Source organism: Hyalella azteca, unplaced genomic scaffold (assembly GCF_000764305.2).
Source record: "Hyalella azteca isolate HAZT.00-mixed unplaced genomic scaffold, Hazt_2.0.2 contig5706, whole genome shotgun sequence".
In the NCBI taxonomy this organism is placed as follows: Eukaryota; Metazoa; Arthropoda; class Malacostraca; order Amphipoda; family Hyalellidae; genus Hyalella; species Hyalella azteca.
Window position 1 is genome coordinate 878,342 of NW_025935888.1, and position 16,239 is coordinate 894,580.

The 16,239-nt window shown below is 37.3% G+C and overlaps 1 protein-coding gene across 1 annotated transcript; it reads left to right on the plus strand.

Annotated features, from left to right (window-relative positions):
• The first annotated feature begins 1,197 nt into the window (after positions 1-1,197).
• On the plus strand, positions 1,198-14,535 carry LOC108675329 (low-density lipoprotein receptor-related protein 1B). Its single transcript, XM_018163332.2, is given in 19 exon segments — positions 1,198-1,207; positions 1,436-1,549; positions 2,809-2,854; positions 3,174-3,318; positions 4,884-5,020; positions 5,330-6,196; positions 6,859-7,194; positions 7,394-7,498; positions 7,822-7,956; positions 8,745-8,855; positions 9,272-9,376; positions 9,699-9,833; positions 10,516-10,629; positions 11,199-11,303; positions 11,743-11,877; positions 12,507-12,617; positions 12,927-13,052; positions 13,613-13,712; positions 13,714-14,535. Coding segments are annotated over 18 exon segments (2,952 nt in total). The 5' UTR covers positions 1,198-1,207; positions 1,436-1,459; the 3' UTR covers positions 13,763-14,535.
• Positions 14,536-16,239: the final 1,704 nt, after the last annotated feature.

Sequence of the window (16,239 nt, forward strand, 5' to 3'; positions counted from 1 at the left end):
AATAATTGTGAAAAGTTTATTTTCTTATTTTAAAATAAAATTTATAAATTAATTTTTTATATTTGATAGTAAAAGTATAAATTCATTGTACATTTGTATCATCGGAGACACTGCATTCTTTCGAATTGTTGTCTTTAAATAGTAATTTTTAAACGTATATTATTTACTCGTAATTACAAATTCAATCTTGAAAATCGTTCAATTTTGAAAATCGTCTGATAAGCTAGGAAAATAAATTTTTATAGCCATCTAATCTTTAATCAGCTCAATGAGCGTTTGAAATTTATTAAATGAGCTCAGAGGCATGAAAATCTAACTAAATAGTTGATCGATTCGAGATGGAGCCTAGTGAGTAGTGAGGCAAGACTTCAAAACATTCAATTACGGCTCACTGATAACTGTTACCTTGCAAATTTATTCAAAGATAATGCTGCTAAATACTAATAAATTTTTGGTAATAAAGGCACTTACATTTTGTAGGTGATTTAAACTTTATCAGCCGCGATAAGATTTATCATCAATAAAAGGCCTTTGATTGTATCAAAATTCGGTAATAAAATCTGTAGGCGGAATGGTTTTTAAACTTGTTTGAAGACTCGACCAGTAAACTTTAGCTTGTAGGCTGGCTGTATGTACGTGGCTGTAAATGCACTTTGGGCTGTAAATGCATAAAATGCGTTCGAGTGAATAGAATTTAGTGAATATAATGAAGTTTCAGGCGTATATAATTATGAAAGAATTATTAATTTTGTTTCATAAACAATTGTGTGATTGTTTACATTCATGGCATTTTTTGTTTGTTTTAGAATTGTTAAGAATTTTATTACATGTAAAAATTACTAAATATAGTGAGTTCGGGACTTGCATTAAATATATGACTAATAAGTGAATAAGAATTTGGATCAACGAAAATTTCTGTGTGATTAAATGGCTGATGAATAAAGTAAGCTGCGTTTAGTTCTTATCTGAAAGATTTTCTAGGCATGGGTTCGATTGGTCCCTATATCAATGAATCATTCACAATGTAGTGTGACTAAGGAATTAAAATTTGTTTATTAACCTCGCACCAAAAAGCACAAGTCAGCGATGTATGGCCTTAATTATCGAATATAGGCTCAGCTGATAGCTGGCTGAACAATTCATATCTCTTTCTTGGGACTTGATTTGAATGACAAGCTCAGTTCTCTCGAAGTTATCCTCAAGTTCGGTAATGATGAAGATAGGGCTCTCACTTTCGTTTCTACTACTTAGCTAATGAAGTTTTGGTCAATTAGATCCTTGAATATTGAGCCTATTCATTTCAGTACCTATTGATGGCTTGAAGAATTTTTTCGATTTAACCACTTTTAGAAAAACCGAAAAGGGGAAAAGTAGTTCCTATTTTATGTTGTAAGTTGAGTGTTAATTTTTACTTATCATAGTTTCTTTGGCTCAGGTAAATTTACACACAAACACCATCATGATGACTAGCATGAAGCTCGTGGCAGCTTTTGTGCTTATCCTCTTGTTCACTTACCACTGCCAGGCCCAGGGAGCCCTGGAGGGACAGGTGAGGACTCAGCGCTTATTGTACAAAGTGATTCACAAAAACTTCCTGATTTGAAAACTTAATGAAAGTAAGATAACTCAGTACTCACTGCAGTGAGTGACAGAGAGCGCATTTTCTCGTCGACGAAAACATGAAGTCACGGACGGACATGGCGAGCACAATAGTGCATTTTTTTCATAAATGAGAAAATGCGCTAAAAATAACTAGTGAAGCTATCATTTCAATATGAATTTTGTTTTAAAAACACATTAACTGAATTTTTGTATCATTTAATTTCAGAAATGACATCGGAAAAAATGACGGCCCCATTGTCAATGCATTCTATTATAGTCATTTTTTTAAGTTCCGCTCAACTCGCTGACGGATGTGCTGGCGATGGCTTGGTGTATGTTGTTATTCATATGAGGAAGGGTCCTTGGACATTGTAAACAATTCATTTGAGATAACCCCATAAAAAAATCTCGCGGAGTCAAATCGGAAATTCTACGAAACCCAAAATAATATCAGTGAGGCCTGACGATCCTGATTTACATGGGTCTTTCAATTTACATTTTACAACCATATCAAGAGTTTCGAAATCAGATACAGGTAATCCAGTTATTTGTGGTTTACTAATCTGCTCGATGATAAGACTCGAGGTCAGGATTTTGATTATTTTATGACGTACATGAGCCAGAAAGTCAACATTGCAACGTATCTGTCTAATAAATGCACTGCCGAAAATAACACTCACATGCGTTCGCTAGAGCATAGTGGCATTATTTTACCGTCTGATAACAATGTAGGCTTAGAAGATACCCTGAACACCAGCGATTCATATTGGATGCAATAAATAACGTATATATTATTGATCGCATCTGTTTCGTGATATATGCGGTACAATTTTAATAAAAAATATATATCTTTTTAATGCCGTTTCGTAATCATATTCACAAATTTCATAGTCAATGTTACATTTTCTAGCAACACATTATTATAGGGTATCCAATTAAGTTCTATATGTCTAACTAATTTGAAAATTTTATAAATGTATTTTGTTTACCAGATTCAATTGCATTCCAGTAGCCATAATTACGCTGTCAAAAGTAGGTATAGTACTAATTTTCCTCTAATGAAGGCTTTCTTTCATTTATGAATTTAATAAGTTATTTGGAGCACTAATTTTAAAAAACTCAATAGATCTTGTTATCTTTAAATGATTATTTGTTAATATTTATGGTTCTGTGAACCGCTTCTAATCTACGACGTTATTTTTTCAGCCACCGGCCCTGGAATCGTCGTGTAACTCTACGTCGAACTCATCTAGTGAGTCGGAAAATATCTACAAGATGATGTTGAGGCAATGATGTTTATATTTTACGACTCGAAATGAAAATCAAAAGTCTTATTATTTTACAGTCGGTGATCCATTCTTAGTCACACCGTGCGGTCGAATATACCGGTACTAAATTATTCCCAGTGACTTCATGATTTTATTTCTCTGCTACTCAGTTCCAAGATTTTGCGCGTCAAAAATTACTTCACGAGGAAGATATCGCATCGGACTTGATTTCTGTAACGACTGAAATATTCCTTAATACAATTGCGGTAATTTTTTCTACATATTTCTGCATTATTTTTTCAGATTTCGACTCGAAATTTTGTATCCCAATTATAAATCCTCCTCACGGGAATGTGACAAGAAAAATGGTCAATGAATTGAAAAACAAGGTGGAACAAAGCCTGAAGAATATTTTTTCTGTATGTGTTAAGCCAATCAAGATAAAAAAGTACGTATTAATCATCTTATACCTTAATAATGCCTTGCTTGATGAAATGTTCGAAGAAATTGTTATACCGGGTCTGCCATATTTAAGGCAACGCATGTTTTTCATTATTTCTCAATGAAACAAACAGGTATATTGTTTTTTTTATTGGATGAGCTAGTGGCCAATAATTACCTAAACAATTCTCAGAAATATTTATTCAATATGACCACCCTTATTTTTAATGACGGCCTCCAATCTACGCGGGAAAGCTTCACAGGAGACACGCAGCATTTTCTTCAGGGATCAAGTCCCATTCTCGTGTCTATTTAGACTTCAAACTATCCAAAGAATCATGAGGTGTTCTGCAGACCCTAGTCTCTAAATTAGCCCACACAGAAAAGTCGAGAGGATTCAAATCAGGGCTTCTTGAGGGCCATTCATTTTTGCTAATGAACGCTGGGATGTGACCCTGAATCCAGTTTTGGGTCATGTTTGAGCCATATTATGGGGCAGAGTCTTGTTGAAAACTCCATGGTGAGCCGTTGAAGTGCTTACGGGCCCAAGGTAACAACACATTCTCCAAAAATATCCGAAATGTATCGCTGACTGTTCAATTTCACTCTTGAGGGGACAAAAACGAGTGGGGACCTCCCAGTGGCGGTTACCGCGGCCCAAACCATCACGGACATAGTATTTTAACGTCGTGTTGCTGTTCTGGTTGCCACAGATCCATCCCGACTCAAAACTTTATCATTTTGACGGTTAACGCTTTGTTCAATGTCAAATTTTTTCTCGTCACTGAACACCAAGTTGGGCAGCGTGCCATCCTCAATGAGATCCAGAATGTGCTGGCATCTTTCGAGCCTCATTCGTTCAAGACGGTCTGTTAGTTCATGCCTTGTTTGCATCTTGTAAGGGGAGGTTATGAGGTCATCTTTGAGGACTCTACACATTAATTGATGTCTGACTTACTCCTGCTTCTGCAGCCAATTTTGCAGCTGGAGCGACTAGGGTACCTCCTCAACTTCTCCCTCGTGTTTTTGACCAATTCTTTTGTTCGGACACTTCGTTTCCATCCTTGACCAGGTCGATTGTATGTTTCACCAGTTTCCTTGAATTTTTTTACCACCTTCCACACAGTTTCACGACGAATTTGGAGTTTTTTGCAATGACTGAATTACTCTCGCCCTTTTCATGAAGGGTTTCAATTGCATTTCTATCTACTGCCATAAGTAATAGTATATTTAGACACCTTAGACTTCTGCAATATAAAATAGATGAATTAATAGATGATATTAGGCTCAATTATAAAAGAAAAGTCTGCTAGAAACCAATTTATTTTTATATAGCAAACATCCGTTGCCATAAATATGGCGGACCCTGTACATTAAATTTCAATTTAACTTTTACCTTATTGTTTACTTTTTACTCGCTCGCTCTGTGTTCTATAACCGAGAAAACGCTCTTAAGTGGGAAAACGTTGAAAATTCTAATTCTCCCCCTGAAGCAACAAATTTCATGGAAATGATAATTATTTCTAGGGCAAGCCTGTTCTTTTTTATGCTTTAATGCCAATTGTGTTGCAGACCAAGAATTTTAAACAAGTATTGTTTAACTGCTAACGCCACGTACGTCGAGATCAAGTCATGTTCGGCGATTGCAAATTACATATCTCAGTTGAGTGACACCAACCCTCCTCTCAAAGTGCAAATCATAAGCCAAAGTAAGTCCTGTGATTCTTCTCTATGTACTTTTTTGTGGAAGCCCCAAATTAATGTGTGTTTCAGTGGCTACAAAGTGGCGAATGAATTTAGTTTTATTTGCTATAAGTTTTCTAAATTTGTGGCGTAATATTCAATGCAAACTCCAATAAATAAATTGAAATATTTTCAACCCCAGTCAGCATACAATCACGCACAAATCATTACCGCATACACTTAATTCATAGACCTCAGGTAATGCCAAATCAGCACTAACGAAGATTTAATAGTATACTTTTATTCAAGTTGTTCTCTTTCCCGTTATCCGTTAGCTGAATGTCCGGCTGATGTTCTGGAAAGCATTATCACAACCATGCCTCCTACGACTACTTCGTCACAGGATGAAATGGATAGTAGCAACTCCAAGCCTGAAATTATTGAGACAGGAATTAAAGACTGTGGGGTTAATTTGAATGGAACTAACTGTACAGACTGTGCTGATGGATCCTTCCTTTGTGAGAATGATTGCGTATTGAACAATGACTCACGTCGATGTAATGGTGTGACAGAATGTGCAACAAGTCTTGACGAAACCAACTGTACAGACTGTGCAGATGGATCCTTTCTTTGTGAGGATGATTGCGTATTGAACAATGACTCACGTCGATGTAATGGTGTGAAAGAATGTGCAACAAGTCTTGACGAAACCAACTGTACAGACTGTGCTGATGGATCCTTTCTTTGTCACGATACTTGCCTATTGAACACCGACACACGTCGCTGCAATGGTGTGCCAGAATGTGCAACGAGTACACAAGATTTGAATTGTAAAAACTGTGCGCAGGATGAAATTAATTGCACAACCTGCAATGTGCAGTCATTTTTCTGTAACGATTCATGTTTGCTTGTGAATGACACACGTTTCTGCAACGGCATCGTCGACTGCACGAGAGCGACTGATGAAGCTAACTGTTCATCCTGCCTCTTCGGAAACTTCTTTTGCGATGGGCAAAACATTCCGTGTAATGATTCGCGGCGCTGCAACGGAAAATTCGAATGTAATGACGGACATGACGAGGATAAATGCAGCTCCTGTCACGAAAATGCCTTTTTATGTGACGGTAAATGTTATCAAAATTACCTCCTGTGTGACACGTATAACGACTGCAAAGATGGATCAGATGAGACCAATTGTACAGGCGAGTTTCATTGTTATTTAGTAAAACTTCTTGATGTTACTGATTAAAAATATGAGGTTTCACCAAAATTTCGAATTGTAGATAATATTAATTTTTCTACTTTAACTAAGTTTCTGGTTGCAAGAAGTGTAATGTAAAAACACGAAAATTGTCAGTTAAAAGAAAGAGAGCATTCATTCATTTGTTATTGCCAATTTATCTTCTCGATACAATGTTAATTCAGTAACCGTAAGATATTAATCGATCATGAATTTACATCAAAGTAATCTCAAAAATTTAGAGAATTTGATTTTTATTGCATTTTAGAAGACCTGTTCGATAAAATCCGATTATCAGATTTCGTGCAGTGGAAACTGAAAAATCCAAAGAGGCGATGTTTCCTCTTCTTACTACCGCACTGACTGAGTTTTAATCAATAGCTCAGGAGGACAAACTACGTTTCATGTCCACTGAAATTAGTATTAGCTAATGTAATAAATTCAAGCGCTAATTTTCTTCTCTGACCTCTTTAACTCAGCAGCAAGTCTAATCGAAAAATAAACTTGAACTTTTTTACTAGTGAATTCACTTGAGTGATTCTCATTTCAATGATTTACTTTTAATTCGCGTTGCATTTTCTAATTAGTTCATAGTATGAACTCATAATCTTCTCGGCTCATAAGATTGCGAAGCAGACGAGTTCTTCTGCGATGATGTCTGCCACCCGAACACTGTGCGTTGCAATGCCACTGCCGAGTGCAAAGATGGCAGCGATGAAGCCAATTGCACCTCCTGCCCCGACGACTTTTTCGTGTGCGACGAACGTTGCGTCGCTACCACGGATTCTCGACGCTGCGACGGCGTCGTCCAGTGCAAGAACGACACCGACGAAATGTCGTGCAGCGCCTGCACTGGAAATTCGTTTCTCTGCAACGACAGCTGCCTTCCCATCACAGACGCCCGCTACTGCGATGGCTTCGTGCACTGCAACGGCTCTACTGATGAAAACAGCTGTCAAGGTACTCTCTCGTCTCATTATTGGATGTGAATCGTTAGAACGTTGCCCTAGTTTTTTTTAGAAGGAGGAATTTTTTAGATTTATGGCGTACGCAGAATTAATTATTGTTAGAATACAGCTCTTTAAGAGAAAACAATTTGTGCTTGGTAGAAATTTTCATACTCGGCCGACAATTGATGGATTAAACTATTTCGCCGCAGCGTGTGGTGAACACCACAAGTGTGGTGATGGTTCTTGCGTGAGTCGTTACGAAGTCTGTGATGGAGTTACCAACTGCGGTGACGGCAGCGACGAACAGAACTGCTGTGGGTGATATAAATTTGAATTCATATCTTTTTTTTAATATTACAGGCATGAACATTATTAAAAAAATAATAATTGCCTCGTTTTTATTCTGATTACGTTTTGGTTCAAATTTAGATTGAAAAACATTTACGTCCGGATGACAGTTGAAATTCTCAATTGATTGTAGTGAAAAATTCTTGAATCACGATATTCGTGACGAGGAAAATCAAATTTTAAATGCCATTCACCTTTGGTGAGTTATATTTGCCATAGAATGATATAATATTATTATGTTGAGACTACATAATTTAACTAACCGTTTATTGGGCACCCTACGTTGCAGTTTGCAGCGCAGGCAAGCGGCTGTGCGGCATTGAAGGCCAGGCGTCGTCCGGCAAGCAATGCGTGGCCAGCGAGCGGTTCTGCGATGGCCAGCCGCACTGCCGCAACGGCTACGACGAGTCAAGGCGAGCTTGTGGTGAGTATTATTAAGGGATTAACATCAGGATAATTGTAATAAATAATCAGATTTTGTAACTTATTGCTGAAGCGCTGCCGCATGGAAGTGCCTAATATACTTTGAACAAGCTGTATTGTTTGTTCGTTTTCGGAGAAAATGTGTTTCCATTCATTTCCCATCAGCGAAAGCAGTAAAGTACTACCTATCCTAATGGTTCATTTGAAATACTTAATCAGCATCCCAGGCGCTGAAATCCATTATCCAGCCTATGGTTGGTTACGAATCTTACTAACGATGCTCTTCACGTTTTCTTACAAAGGTTTAATTCATGCAATTTGATTACCAATGAAACTTGGTAAACGGAACACAGAAATTTTAATTTGTTGGTTCTGTTTAATTAAGCATTAAACAGAACCAACATTCGGCAGTATTCATATGCCTCAGGCTACAGCCACGGCCACAGGTTGTAATTAATTTGCATATAGGTGTGCAAAAGTTTAAGATCACAATTAAGTATAGTAATAACTTCTGGTACACATTTTAGCCAGAAAACGTAGCTCAATATGACCAACGTTGTGTCAACCAACAAATATATCCAACGTCTGCACGCCGCACCGTGCTAGACGGCGTCTAGATCAGTTTTGACACGTGGCGAAGTAGCTGTTCTATAAACTAGTCAAATTAACAAGTGCTACACGAGATGCTTAAAAGCTGCGGCTACACTTTTTGATAACAATATTTTATTTCACCATTTCTAGCATTCGTATATCATTTTACTAAATCAATTGAAATTTGATTTTACCCAGGATGTGGAGCCGGGAGCTTCCAGTGCACCTCGTCGAAACTTTGCATCGCGCAATCGCGGCGCTGTGACGGCAACGTCGACTGCTCGGACGGCTCTGATGAACGAGGTTGCGGTGAGTTTATTGGTTACTTATTTTGTGCTTTATTTCATTTGTATTTATTGATCATGTATGTCTCTTCTAAATCTTTTCATCGATATTTACAAGCATGTTCATGCTCTCCGATTTTCTAATTGGAACCACGTCTATCTAATTCTAATAGGATATGAAACAAGATTATTCTTGTTTAGCCAAACGTGTTTCATTCCATCACAAAATTTTTATCTAAAGAAAGATTGCTTTATTTAAAAGTTGAATCTCAGGATTTACTTGGTATTTTGTGTGAAATCATTCAAAAATAAATGTCCTATAAATTGTCCACGACTGATTGATTGTTACCCAAAACCGGATGACATTAACGGCGCACAAAATTTCATTCTGTCAACTAATCTTCAAGTTACTCGAATTTTCTTCTCAATTCAAATTTTCAGTTTGTGGTGAACACCATCAGTGTGGTGACGATTCCTGCGTGAGTCGCTACCAAGTGTGTGATGGAGTAATCAACTGCAGTGACGGTAGTGACGAACATGACTGCTGTGAGTGGTAGCTGAAGCAAATGAAATAATAATCGCTCTCATGAATTCAAAAGATATACGAAATACTCATGATCAATTTCGAGCATTCGAGCAAAGTCCCAAATTATTGCTACTATGAAGAGGAGAAAGGAGGCATATGCAGAATAATTCTAAATTTTAGGTATGAAGGGACTCAGGGTGGCAAAACCTCGATGCTAAAGCAGAGGCCAGTCAGCTACTTACATCACCATCAAGAAAAATACATAGACAAATTTCCATTATTTTCTCGTAATTGACATTTTTTATGCACGTTGACTAGCTGCATTTCCACAAATGTCTGCAGCTTGCGGAGTTGGCAAGCGGCTGTGCGGCTTTGAAGGCATGGCATCCGGCAAAAAGCAATGCGTGGCCAGCGAGCGGTTCTGCGATGGCCAGCCGCACTGCCGCAACGGCTACGACGAGTCAAGGCGAGCTTGTGGTGAGTAAAATGTTGAGTGATGTCCTTATCGAATATTTTCCCAGTGAATGCATGATCAGGAAAATTTTTCGGACAACAAGCAAGGGTTTATGGCACAATGTAATTGAAGGAGCCGTATTTCTGTGTAATCATCTGAATCATTAATTCCTTTCATTTAAGGTTGTGATGTATAACTATATCTGATTTTAATAGCAAATTGTATAATTTTGACTCTTAATATCTGATTCGATAGCATATCATTTCTTGTCTTCTATTCCAACGTCGTTCAATTTATACTACAACAAAATTCAAGGACCGCCTAGGCTTCGGCCGAATAGTCATTACACTCGGCGCCAATTTATTCTGGGTCTGCTTGGCCACCCGATCGAAATCAGTTTCTGATCAGAATCTCCTATCCGACTTTATAGTCGCCTGAGAGTATGACAAGGGTTGGCCTAGCCGAGTCATACCGAGCTAGCAAGCTGCCCAGAGGCTGCCCTTTGGACCCTGAACCGGAGCTGACATAGAGAAGCTGATTAACGTACTCCTCGAGTACCAGGCGACCTTAATTCAGGGTCGCATACGCCTTTAAATTTTTTTCAGGGTATTAAATCCTCTTCGACAATATTCGGTCTTTATATCTGATTTTAAATATCCTGTCACCATGCCTTATTTGTTTACTTGAGAGTGGAACTTGTCTCAGGATGTTCGGCTGGAAGCTTCCAGTGCAGTCTCTCGAAGCTTTGCATTGAACGAACGCGCCGCTGCGACGGCACAGTCGACTGCGCTGACGACGGGTCTGATGAGAGAAATTGCGGTGCGTGTGCCAAGGCGTTGATTTTGTGCTTCCTTTTCTCTTTATCAAACATGGATGACGAAGATGTAGCAAAAAGCATTTTAATTTGCATTTCCCAGGTACGAGGGACATAGCAACGGTTTTCCATATAGTATATTTTAAGCCTTTTTAGCGTATTTTCTCTTTTATGGAAAAATGCGCTATTGTGCTCGCCATGTCCGCCCGTCTGTCCGTCCGTCTGTCCGTTACTTCACGTTTTCGTCGATTTTGAGAAAATGCGCTCTCTATCACTCACTGCAGAGTTATATTTTTATACTGAGTTATATTTTTTTCTATGCACGTCTGCAAAGCTGAAGCATTTCAGGAAATATTCAACCGTAGCTGAAATGCTCCATTTTAAAATAATGTTCAAATATTAATTTGTGGCCGGGAACAGTGCAAACTAATTTACCAAAATGTTGATAAAACTATAAATATACGTATTAATTAATATTGGTGACTGACAGCCGAATGGCATTTAGTTCATGCTAACTCCTACTATGCCCTCGAAAACGTAAGGAAATGCAGCTCATTTCACTTCTCCGACTCAGGTTGTGGTGAACACCACAAGTGTGGTGATGGTTCTTGCGTGAGTCGCTACGAAGTCTGTGATGGAGTTCCCCACTGCAGTGACGGCAGCGATGAACATAACTGCTGTGGGTGATATTCAGTGCAAACATTCACTATCTCACATGTCAGGAATAAACAAGAATTCTGTTATTATTACAGAAAAATAAGGATTAAAATCCTTTCCAGAAGAGTACATCTATGAACTTTTTGAGATTGACCTGCAGTATCGGGGTTTCAAGTTCTTAATTCATTGCGGCTTAAATTTAGATTGAATTCCAATTGAAATTTGAACTCCTGGTGCTCAACAATGAACCAAATGTTATTAATTAGTACTGATAACCAAGATATTGTTGTACATGTTGCTCAGGAATGATATTAGGGACATTACATATTTTATTTCTGAGAACATATTCACTATTTTATGCTAAAATACTCTAATTTTTGGGAAGAGAAAAATAGATTTACTAGAAAAATGGATTAATAGATTTACAAAATTTACTATTGGACGCATGTGCACTGTTGCAGTTTGCAGCGCCGGCAAGCGGCTGTGCGGCTTTGAAGGCCAGGCATACGGCAAAAAGCAATGCGTGGCCAGCGAGCGGTTCTGCGATGGCCAGCCGCACTGCCGCAACGGCTACGACGAGTCAAGGCGAGCTTGTGGTGAGAATTAAGGGATTAATTTCTTTAAAATTAACCGCATCAGAATGATTTCTTGAAATTATTCCGGTAATGGGCAATAAATGCGGCTCAAACCCGCGGTTAAGAGACTGAACGGGCGCAGAATTATACAGAGTTGCTAAATTTATGCAATAGATGAAAGATTTGTTGGGATCGGCATATTTTTGTATTAGCATCCGAGTGAAATTCTTTCTGTTTGAGCTCTTCAGTCTAACATGCGGGAAGAATTTATTGAGTTGTTCATTAGTTACGCGTGCTGTTAGGCATCAAAAAATCTCTGTCGTTTCATTGCAAGCTCATGACCATCCTATATTACCTATTAATATCATGCCGAACATTGAGAAAGCACTATATGAGTTTGAAACAAATGGATTTTTGATTGTTACGATAAAATGTTTTGAGCCATCCTCTGTTTCTGATGAATTTTTTTAATATTTAAAATTTTCAGTCGAACCAAACAAGTTCCCATTTCTGAAGAAATAACAAATAAATGTCTTATATAGTGGGGCGTCGTCTCTGTAGTTTTCATGCCGGAGAATCGCCTCGTTATTTTAATTTATGAAATAATAAAGCCTCGTTACGAAATAATTAATGAAAAGACTGTACAACAGGCTGCAGAGGTGAAGATTTTCAGTGTACGAAATCTAAGGTCTGTATAAAGAAGGAATTGCGCTGTGATGGCCGCGAGGATTGCTCCGACCGTTCTGATGAAGATGAATGCGGTAAGTGTAAAATGTAGGGCACTGTTACCATCAAGCTTCATTGCGGGAGTTGAAAGAATTTCGTTAGAACAGAACTATGCATTCGAAATCGTACCAGAATAGAGCGGCAAACTAAATGCAACTGGCCAAAACTGAGTGAAATTTTCAAGTTTAATAAAAATGTGTGTAAAATTTTTACCTGGTTTCTATTAAATGGTTATAATTCTCATATTGTATCGAATTTTTTAAAAATTAAGAAAAAATTTTTGTGCTACTTGAATATTCTTTGACAATTTTTAATAAAATTTTTATATAAATTTGTGTTGCAAGATCCTGCATCTTCTCAAACAAAGATCCTCTCTTCTCAATTCAAAATAAAGTATGAGCAACGCAAGAAAATTGAGCAGATTCATGATTCAAAGATCTCCGATCCCCACGCCCTTCTGCCCCAACTTCGTGAGTCTCGTTTTGAAAACCATTGAATAAATTAAAATTGTTCTGGAATCTTCTTGTACTCTCGTATTTTAAATAAGCTATGACTTGATTTGTAATTTGTTATTGTGTTTTAAATGACTTTAGCTTATTTATTAGAGAACAATTCACGCAAATGAATATTATGAAAACTAAGAATATCATCGAGCCCCGTCAAAGCAATAGCATGTAATTTCTGTCACCACACTTGCTTGATCGGATGCTCACTGCTCAGAAGCCACACGATGGTTATCCATCATCCTTCATATATTCAAAATATTTGAATATTCAAAATAATCAAGTATTCATAATCATTCAAATTTTCATTAGTAATTTCACCGACGCCGACATATGCATGAACTCGTAGGCGTGTATCGTTCTTAAGTATCCATTGAAATGTTCTTACGTGCAACATCCACATTGGATACAATTCAGTATGTTGGAAAACTGCAACTTATATTCTCGCGTACTCATACCTTCCGTAAATATTTATTTACTCAAGTAATGTACCTGTGAATATGTTCTCACTTGACGCACTCTTACAGACTGCACGAGTCATGTGTGTCCAGACGGCTTGTGCGTCGCGGAAGAGAACGTATGCGATGACGTCCCGCACTGCAGTGACGCCAGCGACGAACTAAACTGTTGATTACGACGATGCAACTGCTAATAATGACGACTCAGCTGTTGATTAAGACGACGCAATTGTTGATTACGACGACCCAACTGTCGATTACGACGACCCAATTGTTGATTACGACGACTTAGCTGTTGATTACGACGACCCAACTGTTGATTACAACTCAACTGTTGATTGCGTTAGGGTCAAACTCATAGCTAATGAACAACTATTCTTGGAAGAGACTTTTTAACAATCATGTAATTTCGTACATTAGTTTTGGAGGCTTTGGTGAATAATATTGTTTTATATTTTTACTGCATAAGATCACCATATTTTCTCCATTTTGATGTGAAAGTCTACTTAAAAATATACGAATTCATGATCAGAGTACTAGTGGAAGTTATTTAGCTTTGAAATAGTAAATTTTTCCAACCAGCCTGCACGCCTGAGAAAGTGCAATATCCACGTGCAAAAATAAACTCGTTTTAATTAAATCTTTGTTAAGAATAGCGCTGGCACAGTAGTTGAATTTGTCCGTGATGAGTTGCGAAGAATTGAGAGTTCGGTATGAATTAGCAAATGCTTTCCCGTTTATTCTGTCAATCGGCATGGCTACTCAGAGATGACTTGTAATATCAATTTTTCACGAAATTTCTTTTATTTAAATTAACTGTTTACTAATTCAATTGATGTACAAACAGATGAAAACATTGATCAAGCTTGTATAATGTCATGAAACAAAATTGGCATTTCAATGCAGTTAAGCTTGTAGCCGTACTAAGAATAATATTCATGGGAGTTTTTATTGTCTGAAAAAATTCATCAACGGAGAAAAATTTGTGTAACATAATTTAAAATAATTTTCACATTTTGATCAAATGACGGTTCAATGGTGACAAAAAAATTACTTAATTTTTGTTTACCTTTATTGAATTTACTATATTGATTGCATTTTATATTGATTTAAATTGTAGAATTTAACTTACATATGATTCTATTCTATAGGTAAATTTGTGAAGTCAAAAATTAAATTTTTACGTTCCATTATATATCAAACCTGGCATGTCTATAGTTCATAAATCGATTCAAATTTTAATTTTGACCTGCGAAACGATACAAAAAAAAATGATTGACCTTCCAATAATTTAATATAATATATTATTTATTTTTGAATTTTTTTTCCTGGCTTAAGTGCTTATGTGCTTTTACTTGGCACACCAGTGCTTACGTGAATTTGTGTGTTGAGAGCCTTGTCATAAATATTTATTGGTTATTACATTTGCGCATTTCCAATAGCCAGAGGTGGGCAGTAGCGCGCTGCATGTAGCGGGCGCTACTAGCGGCCGCTACATTTTCAGTAGCGGTAGCGGTAGCGCCTGCTACATATTTAAGTAGCGATACGAGGTTTGCCGCTACAGCGCTACCGCTACATTCATAGATAAAGCCTTTAGATTTTACTTAATAGTATTAAATATTATTGAAAACCAGCATGATACATACATAATATAAATTACAGAATAAAACTGAACGAAAGATTTCGGTTTAATGTTGTCAACCTCAGCCTGTTACTAGTGTCAACATGTTAGTTGTTACTTGTTAAGTTGTTACCAGTTACCACTTACAGGTATTTTTTCATGTTTCGTTTGCTTACAGTTATTTTTACACAGTTATTTTTATGTTTCACCTTCCCTACATAGATTTCTACTTTAATCTACCTATCTAAAATATCCACATATATATGCAAATAAAAGACTGATTTTTTATATGTATATGTGGATAATTTTTGAGATTGGTAGATTAAAGTAGACATGCATCCATGTAGGGAAGGTAAAACATAAAAATAACTAACTTTTATTTACAGTATCTAAACCGTGTACTAGTTCGGTTAGTTTTATTACAATAAAATTGCATTGATATGTTTTGAAAATGTTTTATTATCAATAAATGTTTATGAGTAAATCCCAATAGCAGAACAATAAATATTTAGAGATTTCCAATAATTTACAGAAGCCTATTCGTACAGGTTTTCACTGTGAACACTTACATTATTATCCTATGTTCATTCTTGTGGCAGGTTGGAGCAGGTTGCCCGCGCGGGCAAACCTGCTTTCACTGTGTACGTACCCTAAGACACTATCTGTCTAGAGAACTTATCTTGATACGTGTGGTAATACACGAGTAAGAGGATACCGGTAAAAGGCTAAGACGTCGACCGTTAGGTCGGAGTAGCTCTAACGCTAGTTACATTGCGGCGTGAGTACTTGCCAGCTTCTGCGGGCGCTTACTAAGATTCCCAGCCCTTTTATAGGATCACGGCTTCCGCCCACTACTAAGGTCTTGATCGCGTGAACTATCACGTGATGTTGTCCATGCTGACTCAAGTCTAGTACGTTTCCATCAATCTTTATCACGTCAAGTGAATATTACTTCTCAATTACGGTTGATATAATCTTATAATAAATTATAATATAATGAGACGCCAGATTGACACTGGGCATCTCCCCTCTTTCTATAAGATCGTCCTCGATCGTGTGGACACAAAATCAAGAA